The sequence below is a fragment of the Mytilus californianus genome, unplaced genomic scaffold, assembly GCF_021869535.1.
Source record: "Mytilus californianus isolate M0D057914Y unplaced genomic scaffold, xbMytCali1.0.p SCAF_7, whole genome shotgun sequence".
Classification (NCBI taxonomy): domain Eukaryota; kingdom Metazoa; phylum Mollusca; class Bivalvia; order Mytilida; family Mytilidae; genus Mytilus; species Mytilus californianus.
Genome location: NW_026262723.1, coordinates 47,533,116 through 47,551,224, shown reverse-complemented (window position 1 = coordinate 47,551,224; position 18,109 = coordinate 47,533,116). Strand labels below are relative to the sequence as shown.

At 31.3% G+C, this 18,109-nt stretch overlaps 1 protein-coding gene across 3 annotated transcripts in view; it reads right to left on the bottom strand.

Moving 5' to 3' along the window:
- LOC127707472 (membrane metallo-endopeptidase-like 1) overlaps positions 1 to 16,963 on the bottom strand; it is a 50,350-nt gene extending 33,387 nt beyond the window's left edge. Inside the window, exons 1-5 of one of the 3 annotated variants that reach the window (XR_007984936.1) lie at positions 16,407 to 16,963; positions 13,549 to 13,575; positions 3,369 to 3,446; positions 2,253 to 2,370; positions 830 to 943 (exon numbers count right to left, since the gene is read on the bottom strand). Coding sequence is in view for 2 of the 3 variants with exons in the window: in XM_052212004.1 (XP_052067964.1) it covers positions 830 to 943; positions 2,253 to 2,370; positions 3,369 to 3,446; positions 13,549 to 13,575; positions 16,407 to 16,817 (748 nt within the window). In the remaining variant the exon portion in view is untranslated. The remainder of the gene's footprint in view (positions 1 to 829; positions 944 to 2,252; positions 2,371 to 3,368; positions 3,447 to 13,548; positions 13,576 to 16,406) is intronic. The other 2 variants (XM_052212004.1, XM_052212005.1) reach the window with 2 other exon arrangements.
- Between the last annotated feature and the right edge of the window lie 1,146 nt (positions 16,964 to 18,109).

Sequence of the window (18,109 nt, the reverse complement as noted above, 5' to 3'; positions counted from 1 at the left end):
CTTGTTTAGTTGACAATTTGTTCTATCGTGGCATTTTTCGCTGAAAGTGGTATGTCATAGTCAAATTGTAATGTCAATAATGACAAATATCTCTATTCCTGGGATAAATTGAAGTTCGCAAACAAAATAATTTGTAGAAATTTATGGAGGCTAATGAGTTATGTCAAAGAGTAACAATAAATGGCAAATTCAGCATTTGAAAACATAAATATTCGTTTCCATCTGACATTAAGATTCAAGCAGAGACTTGAGGTTAATGCACACGGTTAAAAGAGTAATGGCTACTATTTTCGGCGCGTTTCTGCTACACTAATTACAGACGACATTTATCTGAATTGTAGACTTAACACAATAATGCAAAGACAAACGAAATGTGATAATTTCTAACAGCAAACGAAATATTCTCAGATCAATAAAGAGTATCGTCACCTCTGAGCAATCCCAGTAAATTGGATTATATCAACAAATTCATTCTTTGATAGGAAAGTTAACGTCCCACTATAACTTAAGTTCTGTCCGTGACTTCTGTACATGAAGATGGATTGGAAGATAATTCCATTAATATTCCATTACAGTTTGTTTCAATAAATGAAAAAAAGTGTTGCTAGTTGTACAAAATATTTTACGCAACTAATTCGTTCTCCACGCTCTAACGAGATTTGAAAAAAATCCATGAAAGCTGATTTACATAATAAAACACGATGCGACTATATGGTAAATCAGAAAGACCGTCTCCATCATTTAAAAACATATTCTTCACAAATATTCATTTTAATGAAAAAGATATATTGGTTTAACTTATTTGAATTGAGTTCCGGAATATACTTACGCTTCTCCCGGGCTGTTACTAATGTTTCTTTCTCGTCTTTGCAATCTCTATATAGTACTTTAACAGTTCTGCGAGCTTCTGATTCAGTAGATGAAATTGGTGTTGACAATGAATCTACAGAATTATTAACTAAGTGTACAGAAAAATATAATTTATAAGAGATCGGGTGTTTCTGAAATGGCAATCTTTTTTTCAGAAAAGGAATCGCCAAAAATATCGCATAGAATAACAGACCACATCAACCATAGACATATATTTGCCATTCTTTTCCAGTTATCTAAATTAACAATACTCTTTGGTGTGTTGTATTGATGTTGCATATTTTGAATATTGTTTAATGACGGCTATCTTTAAATATTCTGAATATTTTTCATACCAGAGATGATATGATAGCACTAACAACAGACTAACTAACGAAACTTAGTACTGGGATAATTTATATTTGTGATTCTTTTATTATACCCGGCTTAACGAAGTAGGGGTATATAGTGATCGGGGTGTCCGTCCGTTTGTCTGTCTGTTCTTCCATCCGCACCAATTTTTACTTAAACAAAGACTAAAATTTTCAAAGAAATTTTCACATAGTGATTATACTCTTAATTACGTAATGTACTTGAGTATCTTCTGTTATACAATTTTTGATCAGAATGAATTTTGGGGTTTCTCATACAAAAACATAACTTTTCCCTTTCATATTATAGGGGTGAACATCCCCATCCACAACTTCTCCTAAACCAGTGAATGGATTTCGATCAAACTTTTGCAGATTTTTCATGACATAATGCCATTGTGCAGCTCTTATTTTACTATTCATCAGAATGATGTCTGTGGTACCATACAAAAACATAGACTTTTCCCTTTCATGTTATGATTATTACATCCCCTATCGGCAACTTTTCCTTTAATTTCAATCGAACTTTTGCAGATTTTTCATGACTTAATGCCATTATCCACATCCTTTTTTATCAGAATGATTTCTGGGGTTTCCAATACAAAAATATGGATTTTGACGTTTCAATTTATGATTATTCTTCATGTCATAATGATTTTAATGGTTCCCATAACAAACAATGTTCTTAACCTTCTTACTGGTGTCAAGTTGGTATCAGTTTTCGAGCTCTGTTCACAGTACTTCTACTTATTATCTGTAATATCTATAAATAGTGGCAAACCAAAAAGTCTTACAACGACATCACTGCTAGATAAACTATGTTTAATTAGGTTAACGAATACACATTTTGTATGTTGTAACAACATAGTTCATTGTAATTTTAATCAAAGATAGTACTAGAATTATATACAGCATAACGTTAAGACAGATAGTTTTACGAAAATCTATACAATGTTTTCAAATCATTATTTTGTTCGCCGAAATCTAAATACCACATATTTTATGATTCTCTTTATTGAAAACATCTTTTACCTTCTAAATAAGATCCGAACTTCTCCCGTAAAACGTCTGGGACTTCTCGGACTCTTTGGCTTTCCCATGACAGATGTGATTGGTGATGAAAGCCTCCACATGCAAATTCGTAAAAATCCTATTTCAAAAATGAAAAGGTAGATTAATTGCCAAATGTTTTAGCTAATACAATTATTTTTTGATAGATTCATATCTGACATAATCTAAGGAATTTTTCTTGCTTTTCCTATCAAGATAATGAATTTTGTCTAAAAGCCCAAGCACCCAAGAAATTGCATGTCTGCAAATATTGGCAGATTTCAAAGATTTTATCCAAACCACTGAATTTCAATCAAGTTATTAATCAGATACTCTGTTTCAATTATTAACTTGATAAATAAATCCATACTACAATTGACAAGATCGTTTATGCAATAAGACGTATGCAAATTTCAATACACAACGCGTTAAAAGGCTGTTAGTTGTCATACTTAATATTCTGTTTGCAATGATGACAGCTCGTTTTGAATTGTTAATGAATTAAGGAGACTATGTCAATTGAAAATGATGACTACAAATAAAAATATAATAGTGTATATATATTCAGTCCTTATTATTGACACTTAATGCGTAAGTACAGTTAATAGAAATGAACATGGCCTTAGTGTCTTTTCAAATAATTCTTCCTTAAAATTTCCAATACAGGAAAGTCACTGAAGTGAACATCAATTTTAACAACAACAAAATCCATAAATGGGTTTCGGATTACGCAAAAATAAGATTTTGGCGATACTTTTGTGTATTTGTAAAGAAATAAAAACTTAAGACGTGTTAAGAAATATGATTTATTTTTCCCAGTAGGTTTTCATGGGATGATTAAATACTCCTAATTCAATGTTTATTTGACATTAATCAATAAATGACCAGCTTAACAATGATAGCAAACAACAAATTCTGCCTATCTAATTTTGTAAATTTGTCCTTTGTATGCACGAAGGTGCGATATTAAACCTTTGACAACTCTGGTGAGATATCCAATTTATTATTGAATTCCTTACTGACCAGTGTAGCGCGTGCTTCGAAGTAGACGTTAAATTAACTGGTCAAGTGTTTTGATTGGGTGACGAAGATAATTACCTCACATGGGTTTGCGTTCGTGTTCATCCGTGATAAGACCGACGCTGCTTGGTGGATACAATCAGACGTTTCACAAACCTACAAAACACAATCAACCAAAGACTATATAAATATGCAATGGCTTGACATAAACTTAAGTTCAGCTAATTTCCATGATAACTTTTTGGCCTTATAAGCTCAAGATGGAAATCTAATGAAATGTCAAATACGTCAATGTATCAAAAGTCTTAAGGAACGCAGCTATATAGCTTCGTTAAGAATAAAAATAGATAACGTCAATATGCACATCCTCCAATGAAATGATTGGAAAGTTTTAAAAACAGTACAATGCAAAAAATTCATGCAGCTTGACAGAAACATAGATCTTATCTATTCTTTGTAAATAAAGTGGACCTCACTTTCGTAATTCCAAAGATAGTTTTAAATATGTACATCACTGGAAAAAATTATTAATTGAGAAATATACTTTAATATAAGTTAACAAGACGTTCAAGTTATGAATAAATTGGTTGTCGCGTTTAAATATTAACAAGTGAAAATAAAATTATATGTATAACAGGTGTATTTCTTAAGTCTTGTGAAACTTCAAACTGAAAAAAAGTAGTTGAATATGTTTTACATACTTGAATGGCTAAGTTTAAAACACGTGTTCGTGGACTTTCTTGTAAAAGGAAATCCTAAATCTTATCAAAATCTTTAGAAATGTACTACTAATGAATTATTGTCTTTCCATACTCTTATTCGCCGATAGCTTTTCCGAATGCAGTGACCTTAACCATTGGACTACTCGTTAGAAATTCGACAACCGCATATCCTCACCCGTGATGAAAAAGGAAACAAACGTGCACTGGAAAGTAGACATTAAGTGTAGTGTTAATTGATTATTTTACAAAAAATTTAATACACCAAAATCATTTAACAACTATTATGACAAAATGATTAACAAATGAAAACGCATGGAACATATTGAAAATATTAAAGATCGCTCTATCATCTCACTTATTTTTCACGTGCTCCATGCATGTTTGTTGATTGTTTATTAAGGTTAAGATTACACGGGAGGAAATTATGAAAGCCGTGAAAAAGGCTAAAAATAACAAATCACCGGGTGAAGACCAAGTGATTAATGGATATATTGCTTCTTCTCTTGATTGTATGGTTGATATTTATGTACATTTGTTTAATATTGTATTTGATACGGGAATCTTGCCTGAGGCTTGGCTTATAGGAAACGTAATACCTATTTTCAAAAACAAGGGGAGCAAATTGGACGCCAAAAATTATAGACCTATTACACTTTTGTCTTGTCTATCGAAAATTTTCACGTCTATTCTTAACAATAGACTTAGTGATTTTATTGAAAATTATAATATCCTAAATGAAAACCAAGCAGATTTCCGGCAAGGTAATTCCACATCGGATCATATGTTTTCATTACACGCTTTATTTGAATTATTACGGGTGAAAAAGAAAAAACTCTTTTGTGTATTTGTCGATTTTGAAAAAGCTTTTGATTTTTATACATCGAAATTCGAAATTCATTATTTTTTAAAATTGATATTGAACCATGTAAACGGAAAATTTCTAAGAATTATTTAAAACATGTATGATGATGTCAAATCTAGAATTGTTCATAATTCAGAAGTCTCTGATATCTTTGTCTGCGAAACAGGCGTTAGACAAGGAGAAAAATCTTTCTCCTCTGCTTTTTTCACTATATCTAAATGATCTACAAGGATTTTTAGAAAATTCTAATATTGATGGAATTCAGTCTGTTACACTTGATATTGAGAACGAACTTTTTGTATATTTTAAAAAATTTCTATTATTGTATGCATATGATACAATACTATACTTGCGGAATCTAGCCATGACTTACAATGTATGTTGGATAAAATTTCAGAGTATTGTAAAGAGTGGAAACTAAAAATTAACATCAATAAAACGAAAATTATGGTATTTTCAAGAGGTAGAATACCTCGAAACTTGATATTTGATATAGATGGAAATGAAATTGAGATAGTCAGTAGCTATAAATATCTTGGTATTATATTTTCTAGAAGTGGCTCATTTCTTTCCACCAGAAAATATCTACGTGACCAGGCGATTCAAGCAATGTATGCTGTAATATAAATTTCCAGACTTAATAATTTGTCGATCGAGTGCCAACTAGATATGTTTGATAAGTCTATTGTTCCGATATTAACATATGGGTGCGAAATATGGGGATTCGAAAATTTAGATATTCTTGAGAGAGTTCATTTGCGTTTTTGCAAGCATATATTACGTCTAAAAAATTCAACCCCAAATTTTATGGTGTATGGTGAGCTGGGAAGATACCCTATTTCAGTTACCGTCAAGTCACGTATGATTAGTGTCTGGTGTTGCTTACAAGAAGGAAAAGAGAGCAAAATATCATGTTTATTATATAATCTGTTACATGTTAATCTCAATAATTTTGGTTATGAAAATAAATGGTTATCTTATATAAAGAAAATTTTTAATGATTGTAGAATGTCAAATGTATGGCAAAGTCATTATGTATTTTAGAAACGCTGGGTTGTATTAAGTGTTCAGCAAAGATTAAGAGACCAGTTCACTCAAGAATGGTCATCAGAAATGAACAATTCGCCAAAAGGTTTATGTTATAGATTGTATAAAAATGTTTTTAAATTTAAACACTATTTGACAGTGCTACCATTCAATTTATTAATAACCTTAAACTATGTAAATTTAGATGTGGAAATCACCGTTTGCCGATTGAGACGGGAAGGTGGCACAACATACCAAGATCTGATAGATTGTGTCACCTTTGCGACTCAGTTGACATCGGTGACGAATACCATTATATTATGTCTTGTAATTTTTTCAAAGACGAAAGAAACAAATATTTACCGCAATATTGTAAATCTAATGTAAATGTTATAAAGTATACTCAAATCGAAATTGTGTTGAACTTGAGAATTTATTAAATGTATTTCTGTGAAAGTCTATCCTCCTGGTTAAAACAACTATTGTATATTTATTTATCTTTTGTCCAAATATATATTTATAATATATATTAACAATAATTTGTATTTCACACATGCTATATTCAATATTTGTTATTATTGTAATATTTCTTCTCTGTAACTATGTATTTGGTTTATGAGAATAAAGATCATTCAGTAAACTTCAGCAACAAAATCCGAAAGCTGATAAGCATTCAATGTTTTCGATCAACACTCACTCAATGAAATATGTTTTGTGGGTTACACGTTATGGTCATTGGATTTGTTATAATGTAAAAAAAAACGTGCATATATAGAGAAAACAGTTTAGTATATATGCATGCATTAGTTCAATAATTTCCTTTACATTGAACAACAAGTAATTCGTTTCATATAACTTTAACACAGACTGATAAATGGTTGCTGTAAGTATTCCATGCATCTTCTGACGAGTTAGTATAACTATGTGCATGATTTTAAAATTAGCTGAACCGAATTTAGGAACGAATAATTTTTACTGCCGCTGGTGAACGGAGTAAAATAGTTTCAATGAATATAATTCATAAATGGTTATTCTATGAAAAATTGTAACTCGAGGTCTTTAACACTCAAAAATATTTACATTTTCAAAAAAAAATGTGTTTTTTTTTTTTATTTTATCGACATAGAGGCGTATGATAAATGCTCACTGCAGCACGTTTGCCTCTCATCGAGGGTGTTATTGTCTTGCGAAAGAGTTCCAAACCATCTTGTTTTTTAACCAAGTTACCCTATACCAGAGTATCTTATCAAGGGTATTAGCTACAAAGACACACTTTTTAAGTTTCCAGTCCTGACTATTGTTGTATTGGAGTTGTAATCATAAAGCCTTATGTTTGCTTGTTTGGTGTGGAAGCATAGCTTTAATTTAGGCATAACTGGCTTTTCGGTAGATTTTCTCTTTTCTGTAAATTTACACTGAAGATTCTTTCAAACTCACTTACATACAAATTTAAAGAAGTGTGTTGTATATGCGTAATGAGACAGCAACCAAACGATATTCAAAGTCAAAAGAAATATATTTTACCAGTATTTGTGACTGCTTATATTATTCATTTCTAAATCATGCAATTGTACAAAACAAAACTATTTTGATGCGGACCTTATAAACGGTTTTGATTGTTGTGTATAGTCATTTTTCGATTTCGATTTCGCTCTCTTACTTTGCAGCATACCTTATAAATTATCCCAGAAGCACATGCGCACTGGAATGGAAATTACAACTCTACAAGTCCAAGCAATACTTAGGTGTATATATTTTACTTTAAAGCGCAAACACTTGGTCCTTTTAATATGTTATAGCGTATAACTGTCAATTATATACAATTTTACATATAAATAAATACAATTTTCAAAAAAAAATTCAAACGTAACATTTAAATGGACTTAAAAAATTACTTGTTTGTGTTAAGAAGGAAAATTATTATGTCCTTTTCTTGAATATGAAACATTAAAAATGTATAAGCTACACAAATTTCAAACAAAATAGCAATAATGATAAAAGAATAATTATGAATAATGAAGTTAATATTCAAAACAGGGGAATAAATCTTTTTTATCGTCATGTTGAAAATCGATCAGCGTTTTTAAATCGTTCCTTTTACTGAAATATTGCTAAAGCCTTTTACCAAAGCCTTTTACCGTGGCTTCCTTTGTAGTAATATAATTACTCACTGATTGTGGAAATAAATTTTCTCGATGGATTTACATTAATTTTCGCAATTGAACTCCATTAAACATTTGAAGCATATCTGAAAATCTGTAATACGGGTCAGGAGCGGACATTTTTCATCACTGTGACAATGCTTTGTTACATCCTCACAGAAGAGCTTTTCATTGAATAATTCCATTGGTATAGGGTTTTTCATGTGTCATTATATGAACTACTCGAAGATTGAATTGCAGTATTTCAAAATGTTGTCCCATCAGAGAATTCATAGCATAACATGATTTGAAAGTAATATTTAATAGAGCTGGAATGCGTTTTGATGGTTATCTATCTCAACAGAATTTTGGGCAATTTGTTTTACTGGTTTCGATTTCTTTCAGGTTTAAATTTTATTTCTTAATTGAAATTAAAAGTTGTTTTTGTTATCCATTTAGACTGCTGAAATGATTACGATGACACCTTCTTGACAGTTCCTCTTTTGCGAAGACACAGAAAGGGGCAATGGTACCACAGAGGTCCACACTAGACCATAATCCAACATCTAGGTGACCGATATATGGTCCTCAGCGCTTCTTGATTTTTCTTTGAGACTGCTGAAGATAAACACTAAGTATCTGGTGTTTGTTCTTTGTAAAATAGTGAGGGCGGATGCCCCTTTGAAGCAATGCCAGAGTTTAATATGATTGTGCTCAAAAAGTTCTTCCTGTGTCATGTTTATATTTTTTTGGTAAACAATTGTAGTCTCCTATATACCGGGTATTAAAATGTGAACACTTTTATCTAATTTAACACGCTTTTGTTTCCTTACAAAAGACTAATACCAGATTTTGTGTTTTTCTCAATAAAAATAACATAAGATGTGATTTATTTCCGTGTGACCAACACTCGTTTCTGGAATAATCTTCATCTGGTACTCTCATAACCCAAAATTTGGATAGTAAACAACGAAACAAAATGTTTGGGAGCGAAAAAAAAAACAAAGTGCATAACCAGAACAACCTAAATAGTCTGCGATTAATTTTCCTGATCATGCCAATCAATACTGAAGTACCGGCTACTAAACGAATTGTACCCTCGGGGACTGATTGTCTATCGGAAGCAGTACCTGCATAGTGATACAGGTATGATATGACATGCTTCGATTTACATTCGTCGACTCCTGTTATGTTGGTTTCTACATCATACATTTTAGCATTAAAAAGTTGAACAAACTAGTGAATGTTATTTGCGAATTTTACAGAAAAAAAAACACAATGTTGGTTTCTACATCATACATTTTAGCATTAAAAAGTTGAACAAACTAGTGAATGTTATTTGCGAATTTTACAGAAAAAAAAACACAATGTCTATATTAGTATCTCCTCAAATCTAAACAAGCTGTAAACGAATTAAACAAAAACTACCTAAGATAACTTCATTCATTAAAGGATCGCAAACAAAGATATAGCTTAATTCGGGAATATAGACAACAAAAACATGACTATAAGTAAAATAGCATTAAATATATATAGTATTTTATCAAAGTATGCTGGCAGTTTCTCTTAAAGAAGGATTTTAAGGTACTATAAGATCTGCTGATATAAATAAATCATGCCTCTTACTATAATAACGGCTTTTGTAAAAAAAAAATATACAGAAATGCCGAACTCTAAGGCAAATTCGAAAAGGGGAAGTACACAATAACTGACAAATGCAAACGCTACCAACCAACGGAACGAGTGAAAAACATCTGTCATTAACTGAAGATTTCAAATGTAGCAACGTTATGAACATTACAGGAAAGCACAAACTCGTGCAATATATCGAGTGAAAAGAATAAATCCAGTAAAGAATAAAACCTAAATGACTTTTTCTCATGTTTATATTTGAACTTACTTACGTCCACGTGATTTTATCTATGGTGGATAGTTGTGTCATTGGCAAGCATGCTACATCTACGCATTTCTATGTTGATGTCAGGGTTTATCAACTGTTGCAGGATGTGTATAGTAACTATGCAAATCCTTGGTTTCTATTATTAATTTATTCATAGATATACGGTGGCGTGAGGATTTTTGTTTTCTTATACTCAAAGAGATAAGAGTCTTTTTTACAAAATTTAATACAAAGGAAGGATACCAAAGTTTCTTAAAATATAACAATCTCACGACGTATATACATATACAAACATGAGAGTGAAAATGATAGGAATCTCTGAACACGAGCGGAATGAGACCAGTTTTGTCTACTACCAAGTATGTATCAATCAGGAATTCGTCATAGGCTTCCAAACTAAGCCACTGCCAAGAACATAGTAAGACCTTTATATGGATATAGACAATTATATTAGCCTCTTTTATTTTAGCTCATTCAAATTCCATCGCATGACGTATATTGTTGAGCGTTTCTTTCATCCTATTTTTTTCAAGATATTAAGCTGATCAAACGTATAAGGAGACAGTAATACACTTGAACATGACAATATTCAATTCTAAGCTTCTTTCTGTCATCTCTGTTATATATCAATCTGATTTGCCTTATTCCTTGTCATTCCACTGTATAAACAGTCGACAGAAAAGATCTTCAAGCAGCTTTATGTTAAAAGAAGCTGGATTGATAAACAGGTGTATACCCTCAATAATGTTTACATTATCTTATAATTGTTTGCACTAGTGTCTTCTTTGTATATACGATTTATAATAAAGTGGAGATTTATAAATGGATTAAAATGAGCGCATTCAATAATATTCATTTGAGATCCACACATTTCTGTAAAGTTTTTATTGGTTTACATTCAACATACATATGTGGAGATATGGATCATACCTGTAATTTTAAAAGATTTTTCCAATTCAATTATAAAATTCTTTAAGTTAAATACATAGGATGTGGTGCGATAGCAGAAGAGGCACAATGACCAAATATTGCTTTAATTATATTCTAGATATACTCGACATTTAGGGGTTTTTAAAAGTTTAATTTTCCCCGATAACATGGTTTTGAGCATCACTATATGGAAAGATTCTTGATTTATCAAAGGGTATCATATATTTATCAGATAATTTCGTTCATCCGATAGGTCTATGAATTTTGTCGACTTAACGTTAAATGAACTGATAAATATACGGGTTAGTACCTCATTACATTAAAGTATAAAAATCTAAAACATTTTATATTCGCTTTTCATATATGTGTATACCCCACGCTTCAAAATAGCGGGGTATATACTTTTTAATCTGTCTGACAGTCTGTCCGTCTGTCCGTTCGTCCATCATTATTCCTGTAGTGTAAAATGTAATTCAACGAATAAAGTCATTAATCCAGATCTATAACACGCGTGTATTCAAATGAAATATTCGCTATCCATGCTAGATGTATGAAAGTTGAAACAAACAAGTGTTTGTCCTGGTTAACATTTTGAACTATTTATTATTGCACACAGCGATGTCCTTTTTTAGTCATAATAAATGTTCATTTTTTATCTTGAGATGCATGTTACATACTAAATAATTCTGTTCGAAAACTTCGTAGGTTTAGGAACTGCTTTCTGAATTTTTTTTATGAATGAGACTGTTAAATTCAACACAATTTTGTGTGTAAGTTACTGTCCAGATATGTTACAACATGCTTTAAATTTCAACTGTCCAACAGTCATGCCATAAACTTCACGTCATGATCTATATATTTTTGTCTTTAATTATGAATACAAGAGAAATAAAACTTGGCTACTTGAAATGTGATTAAAAGATGTTAATCTCATACATGGCCTCTGGAAAATTGCCCCCCCCCCTTCCCCCTGAAATGTTCTCCTTCGTCATAATATTGGTTATGAAGTAAATAATGTTTAAAAATCACAAACCGTCGGTTGCTATCAATTACTACAGGATGTATATCTTTTGCGACTTATGAAAAGGTTTTACTGAAATTGCGAAACAAATTTAACCAAAACTTAATACATGTATGCTTCAATGAACAACATTTCAAACAAATTTCAATAAACAGAATACGAAGTAAAAACTGCTTTTTCAAAAAGGATAAAATTAAATCACATTTTCTCAAGTTACTTATACGGTTTGCATTGCTGTTCTTGAATGTTACATTTACAGTTGAGTTCAATTCAATGCCGTGTCAAATTTTCTTTACATGCATATCTACTCAGATAAAAACTGAACTTGTAATAGAGAAGCATCTTGTATTTCAATATAGATTTATTTTACTTATACAATTAAAAAAAATGTTGTAGAGATTTCCTATCATGAATTTTGAAGTATTCACCATATAGTATATATTCTTATTAGTCCATTCACATTAATGAATTTTATCATTCTATTTAGTGTAAACTGACGTGTACGTATTTTTCATTTTGCACAGAACACTCATGTATACATACATTTTCAGTACTCCAGAGTGCTGTTTTAAATCTCATGCAACGATATTTGGATTCCAAATTTAATTTAGTGTGCGATACAATGTTTAAATTGTCTAAATTTGCAAAGTGAAATGCCGAATAAACGGCAAGTTTACAAAAATTGGTAGTTGCCGCATTTTTCGCAAAGCAAGCTACAATTACGAGTGAAAGTAGACTTGGTGTCAGAATAATATATATCGCTGGGTTTTCTGTCTTCAACTCGATTGTTTCCTTGTATATGCAAATGTAATCCCGAATCAGTGTTTCTGTCTTTCTAAGATGATAAGAAAATACGAGCTCATAAAATGTAGTCGTGCAAAATACTAGCAAAAGACACCGATGCTTTATGCAAACGAATTCCTAATTTTGGACAGATACAAAACAAATGGTGGGTTAATTGGCAATCTAGGTACACCTATATCGCTCTATTTAATAAATTTGAATATAAATAGTAAAACAAATCAAACAAACACAAAACACGTTTTTAGAAAAGTATTAGTAAATGATAGTACAATTAGTACAAAAACGCATGTTGTCAAAGCTATCATTAAACGGATCTTTGTAAAATAAAAAAAACTTGCATATTATCAAATAAAAGTACCGTAGTTTAAACAGTACACAACAAAAGCTCTATAAGATAGATCTCGTCTGGATCACCAGAAAAAACTGGAAGACTTATCACCCGAATTCGTGTAGATGTTTGACAACATCAAAGTGACAATTAGTCTATCGTAAATTTGTAAGATTTAAGGAGGCTAATTTGTCATGGTCAATGGCGTGTCGTTTTCTTGAAGACATTGACGGAGTTGTAAGTGCAAATAATTTGAAAGTTACAGCAAATAAAGGGAATAATAAAATTTCATTGATAATACAAGGACTTCTAATCGACGTTTATAATATATTATTAAACCGAAGGGAAAATATATTTGGAATTTTAATGATATAGATACATGCAATAAACTCTACAAATACGAATTCAAATGTTTGGACGTTAATTACATCTGCAAACCCCGGTTACGTTATTAGTAGAAGCTTCACCTGAATATATATCATAATATGCCCTTATGACCACATAGAGGTACATCACATCTTTACCTTGTATCTATTAAAGTTAATGTGTTCCTAGAAATATAAATTGAGAAAAATTGCTAATAGTCCACCGAAGGTGATGGGGGTATGTTTCATTACCGAAGGAAAATACAACAAAAAGCTACTGTGACTGTCTAAAAAGTCACAATTTTGTAATTATAATACGATTTAAGTTTAATAGGTGGATAGATATATATTTATATGGACGTATGGATGGATTGGATGTATTGATCGATAGATAAATTCACATTTGTAATTATGGACGGATGCATGGCGAGAGAGGGAGAGACTGGGAGGTTTTTTTTATTTAACTTAAAAGTTTGTGTTGTGTCTACATTAGTATAAAGTTCATTTATGATGGGTAATTTGACAAGTTATATATTTAGATATTTATGACAAAATTAAAAAAGGCAGATTTACAGTGAGATATAAAATATATAACAGGAAGGATATATAATATAATAATAGACGATATCGACATCAAATGTCAACATTGTCTACATTCTAGACAGGTAATGTGACTTATTTATAATCCCACACACAAGTCCTAGTTAACTGTCACTTGGTTGATCAAGTACAATTTTACTTGGTATTTTGACATAACTTTGGTAACCTAAAACGTATTTTCTTATTTTTAAAATCGCAGAAAAGATTGTGAAGACATCGATTGATTGATTGATGGTTGCTTAACGTCCAGTGACACTTATTTCATGCATGTTCAGGACGAGAACAAATTGACAATACATGCAAACGGTAGGTCCTGTAATAGGGGTCGTCCGGGAGGAAGGTCGGGAAATTTGAGAGAATATAGCACGAAAACTAGTAATGTTAGTAGAAATAATCTAAAATGCTATAGAAAAAAAATCAGGTAACAACCAAAAAACAATTGGCGGAAAACTTTGATGAGATTTTTCGTCTTTTAGTATGCTTTATTTTTCTAATAAATAATTCTACTAAAGCTAGGGGTTTCGAGGTAAATGAAAAGCGTTAAAAAGGAAAAGTCCATTATAAATTAGTAGCAAATTCTACCTATTTATCAACGTTTGGTTGACAACTGGATGCCCATTGGTATTGTCCGTTGTCGGTTTACATTATGGACATTTTAGAAATAAAAAATTAAAAGGATAAAAGAGATGTCATGTTTATTTTGTCTATTCATTCATTTGCCCACTCGTTTTAGCTGCCACAAATTTGGAATAGATTATTCTACTATTACTCGAAGCTTTTTTGATAAATGATATTTCATGCAATTATCTCTGAAACTTGATGTAACATAATCGTTCCGGTTTTCAACAGAACAAGTTATATGGAATTCCCTCGTTGCTATATCCGACCTTTTTCGCATCCATATGAAAGACATGATTGTTCCATATCATGAAACATGCATGTAATAAAAAAGAAAACATGGTTTTTGTCTAAAAAATCAAATAAATGGACAATAGTGATTACTGATATCTGTTTGTGATTATGTAATCATAACATTTTAATTCGTCATAAATTTGTCTTTTACATGATTCTTAATGTACAAGCTGTCACTCAGTAAAAAATAAGTTCTCAAGATTCGTCGATCTACATGAGGTCATTTATCTAACGGGTACATTAGTTACAAAGGTTAGGCCTAAAGCCAAACATGTATTACGATAATTATTGTAACACGTTAATAATTAGGTTAAAAACCCGAACTAAACGAACGTGCGCGTACTGTATAATCTTGAGTTTTATTTTCAGGAACCGATACAAATTATTTGTTCATTCCATGAAGGTCTATAATTAACAATACTATGACATATCGTATTACAACTGGTTATTCAATTAATTGAAAAATTATTTTCCAGATTTATTTTTCTAATCACCAGTACATAGCATGACATTGATGTCGAAATTGACACCCCAGACATCCAGATACCCGTGATTTTCTGTCTATTTCGTGTTGAGATAAGATTAATAATGTCGTGTAAACGGCTTAGCTTCATCATTAAACTACGTCAAAATCAAGATAATTTTGAATGAGACTTAATTAACCGTGTAAATTAAAACTGATCGTTATAAACCGTAAAACTTGTGTAATTAAGGGCATTTAAATCATATTTTTGTTAAAAATTTTTGTTTTGATATGGCGAGGCATCACTGGATCGTTTTGTACAGACTCTTAAGGATTAATGTTGAGCTTTGCCATTGGCTGTCAGTTGAGATGAAACTGTATTTAAGTAATTTAACGGGTCAATTTGATGATTTATAAGGAATTTTTCAATCTTGACAGAATTCCTCAGAAGTCCAAATTCAATAAATTGAATTTTCCTCTATTGCCATCTAACTTGATAAAGAACTTTTCCTGAACACACTTCTATCCTTTCAAGTAGTCATTTATCATTTGAGATTATACTAGATGATAAGCATTTTGCAGTAGTTCAGAGTAGTTACAAGAACTATTAAATGCATTAGGGGGAAATTAGTTAAACAATTACTTCGACTGCTCATACACTAATCATTTTTATATGTATTAGAATATTTGACGAATTGGAATAGGAGGGTCGGTGTCGCTTTAATTAAAGGAAAATAACATTACACTACGACAAACATCATTACGCAAAGTAATAAATTCTAATGATTTACAAAGCAACCACCGTTTACTCAATATCGAATTTCTTCAACCCGAGTAAATGAATGTAAATATGTATTATGTATTCAGTTTAAAAGGAAAAAATATGTAAATGTTCAGTTCGTTTTATAAATAGAATAATTTTGTCGTTTGTCATTAAATCGTTGTCAATTCTATGTCGTTTGTTGTTGACATTACACTTATGATATTTTATTTAAATTATTAGCAAATGAAATCAATTAATATGTTTTATTAATTGTCTTACCTGTCTCACGTCAGCGGGCGTTGGCGATACGGTACTAAGTGTTGCTTCAGCCTGATTAGCAGTATTGTTTATATTTGCCCACGATGATTTTAAGTTTTTATAGTCGCCAAGTGTAATAATAAAATTTACAGTAACAGACACTAATGCAATAACTAATATTATATTCCAAAAACAACAACATTTCATTCGCATAGAACCTTTCTGTCCCCAGTGCGAGCTCGATTCAAAGGAAATGGAACGGATTCTACCGTTTCCATTTCTCTTCAAATCTGGCTTTTCTTGCAAAGAAACATGTTCGGGATCACGGAACACTATTTGTCCATCTTCTAATCCGGAGCTGCTGCATGTATCTTCATTATTATCCAAAGTATATACCACATATTTATCCGAAGCAGGACTACCTATTGGCATGTTTAACACCTCTGCCGTTCACCGTGTCATGTTGTCAACTGATTGATCTGTGATGATCCTAAATATCTATACATGCCTGACCAGGCATGAAGTTTTGTAGATATACCTTTTTGTAGCGATAAACTGATCCGTTCTTTTAATTGATCTAACAGAAAATCTATTAAAAAGATATTGCGTTCAGGTTCACAGTGCATTAAATGCAGGTGAATCCACCACTATTGACTGATATTGTGACATAAAAACTTCAGTTAATAATTGGATTTCTTAAACTTATATAATGTATAAACATTTTTATAAAGCACGTAGGTCCATTAAAGTCGAAAGAAATATTTATTTGTTTAATTCATTGTGAAAGATTCCGTGTTTAGAATTTATTAATACAATGATTTGTGAAGATCCGGTGACACTAACCAGTCTTTTGATTATCACATTTTTATTAGTCTGATTCAAACAGTAGATAACATTAATCTGCTTAAATATAGCGAAATAATAAATATAATTTTCAAGTACGATTTAAGTTCGTTAATTCCAACAGTTCACAAGTGAATGCTCCCACAACATGTGCTGAATAATAAAAAGCTGACCAATTCCTATCGATTGGTTAATTAGTTCAATTCCAACTATACACAGACATCTACAACTCTATCGCACTTGCTTTGTGAATGTTGAAATTACTGAGTGATAAACCTTAATAATAGTCTGACAAATAATAAGCAAATTGTGACGGATACAGTCCCGGTGAATAGAGGAAAATCCGTTTACAGATATATGTGTCCCTACTGGACACAAAAGGTGACTTCCAATTAAATCTTATACTGTCGCTGTTAGTCTGACACTACAATTATAGACGTGTATTGGCGAGCCGGACGCACCTGCTTCCAAACTGATTGGACTTCTCCTAATCAATGTAATTGACAAGAATCAGAGTGACGGACAATGAAAAATTCTTTCTCCTTGATTTGTTAAGGAAATTAAAAGTTATCTCTGTTAAAGGAATCCGTTACATCTTTGTTTTAAGCTGTATTCAGTATCGTTTCAATGCTACGGTGAAGTAAACATCAACCAACATCCATAATCAATGTTATCTAATGAAAATTAAGTTTCACTTTCAATATCGGTTGAAGATAACGGTTTTTTAATTCCACAAAACAGATTAAGCCTTTTTATTCACAACTTAATAGAATATATTGATGCAAGCTTATTTTTTCCTACTGTGTGTGGTTTCTCTAGAGAAGAAACGCGTTAGAATCTTGTCAATTTTTTCTCGGGTTTCCTTAAATAATGTTCATTGT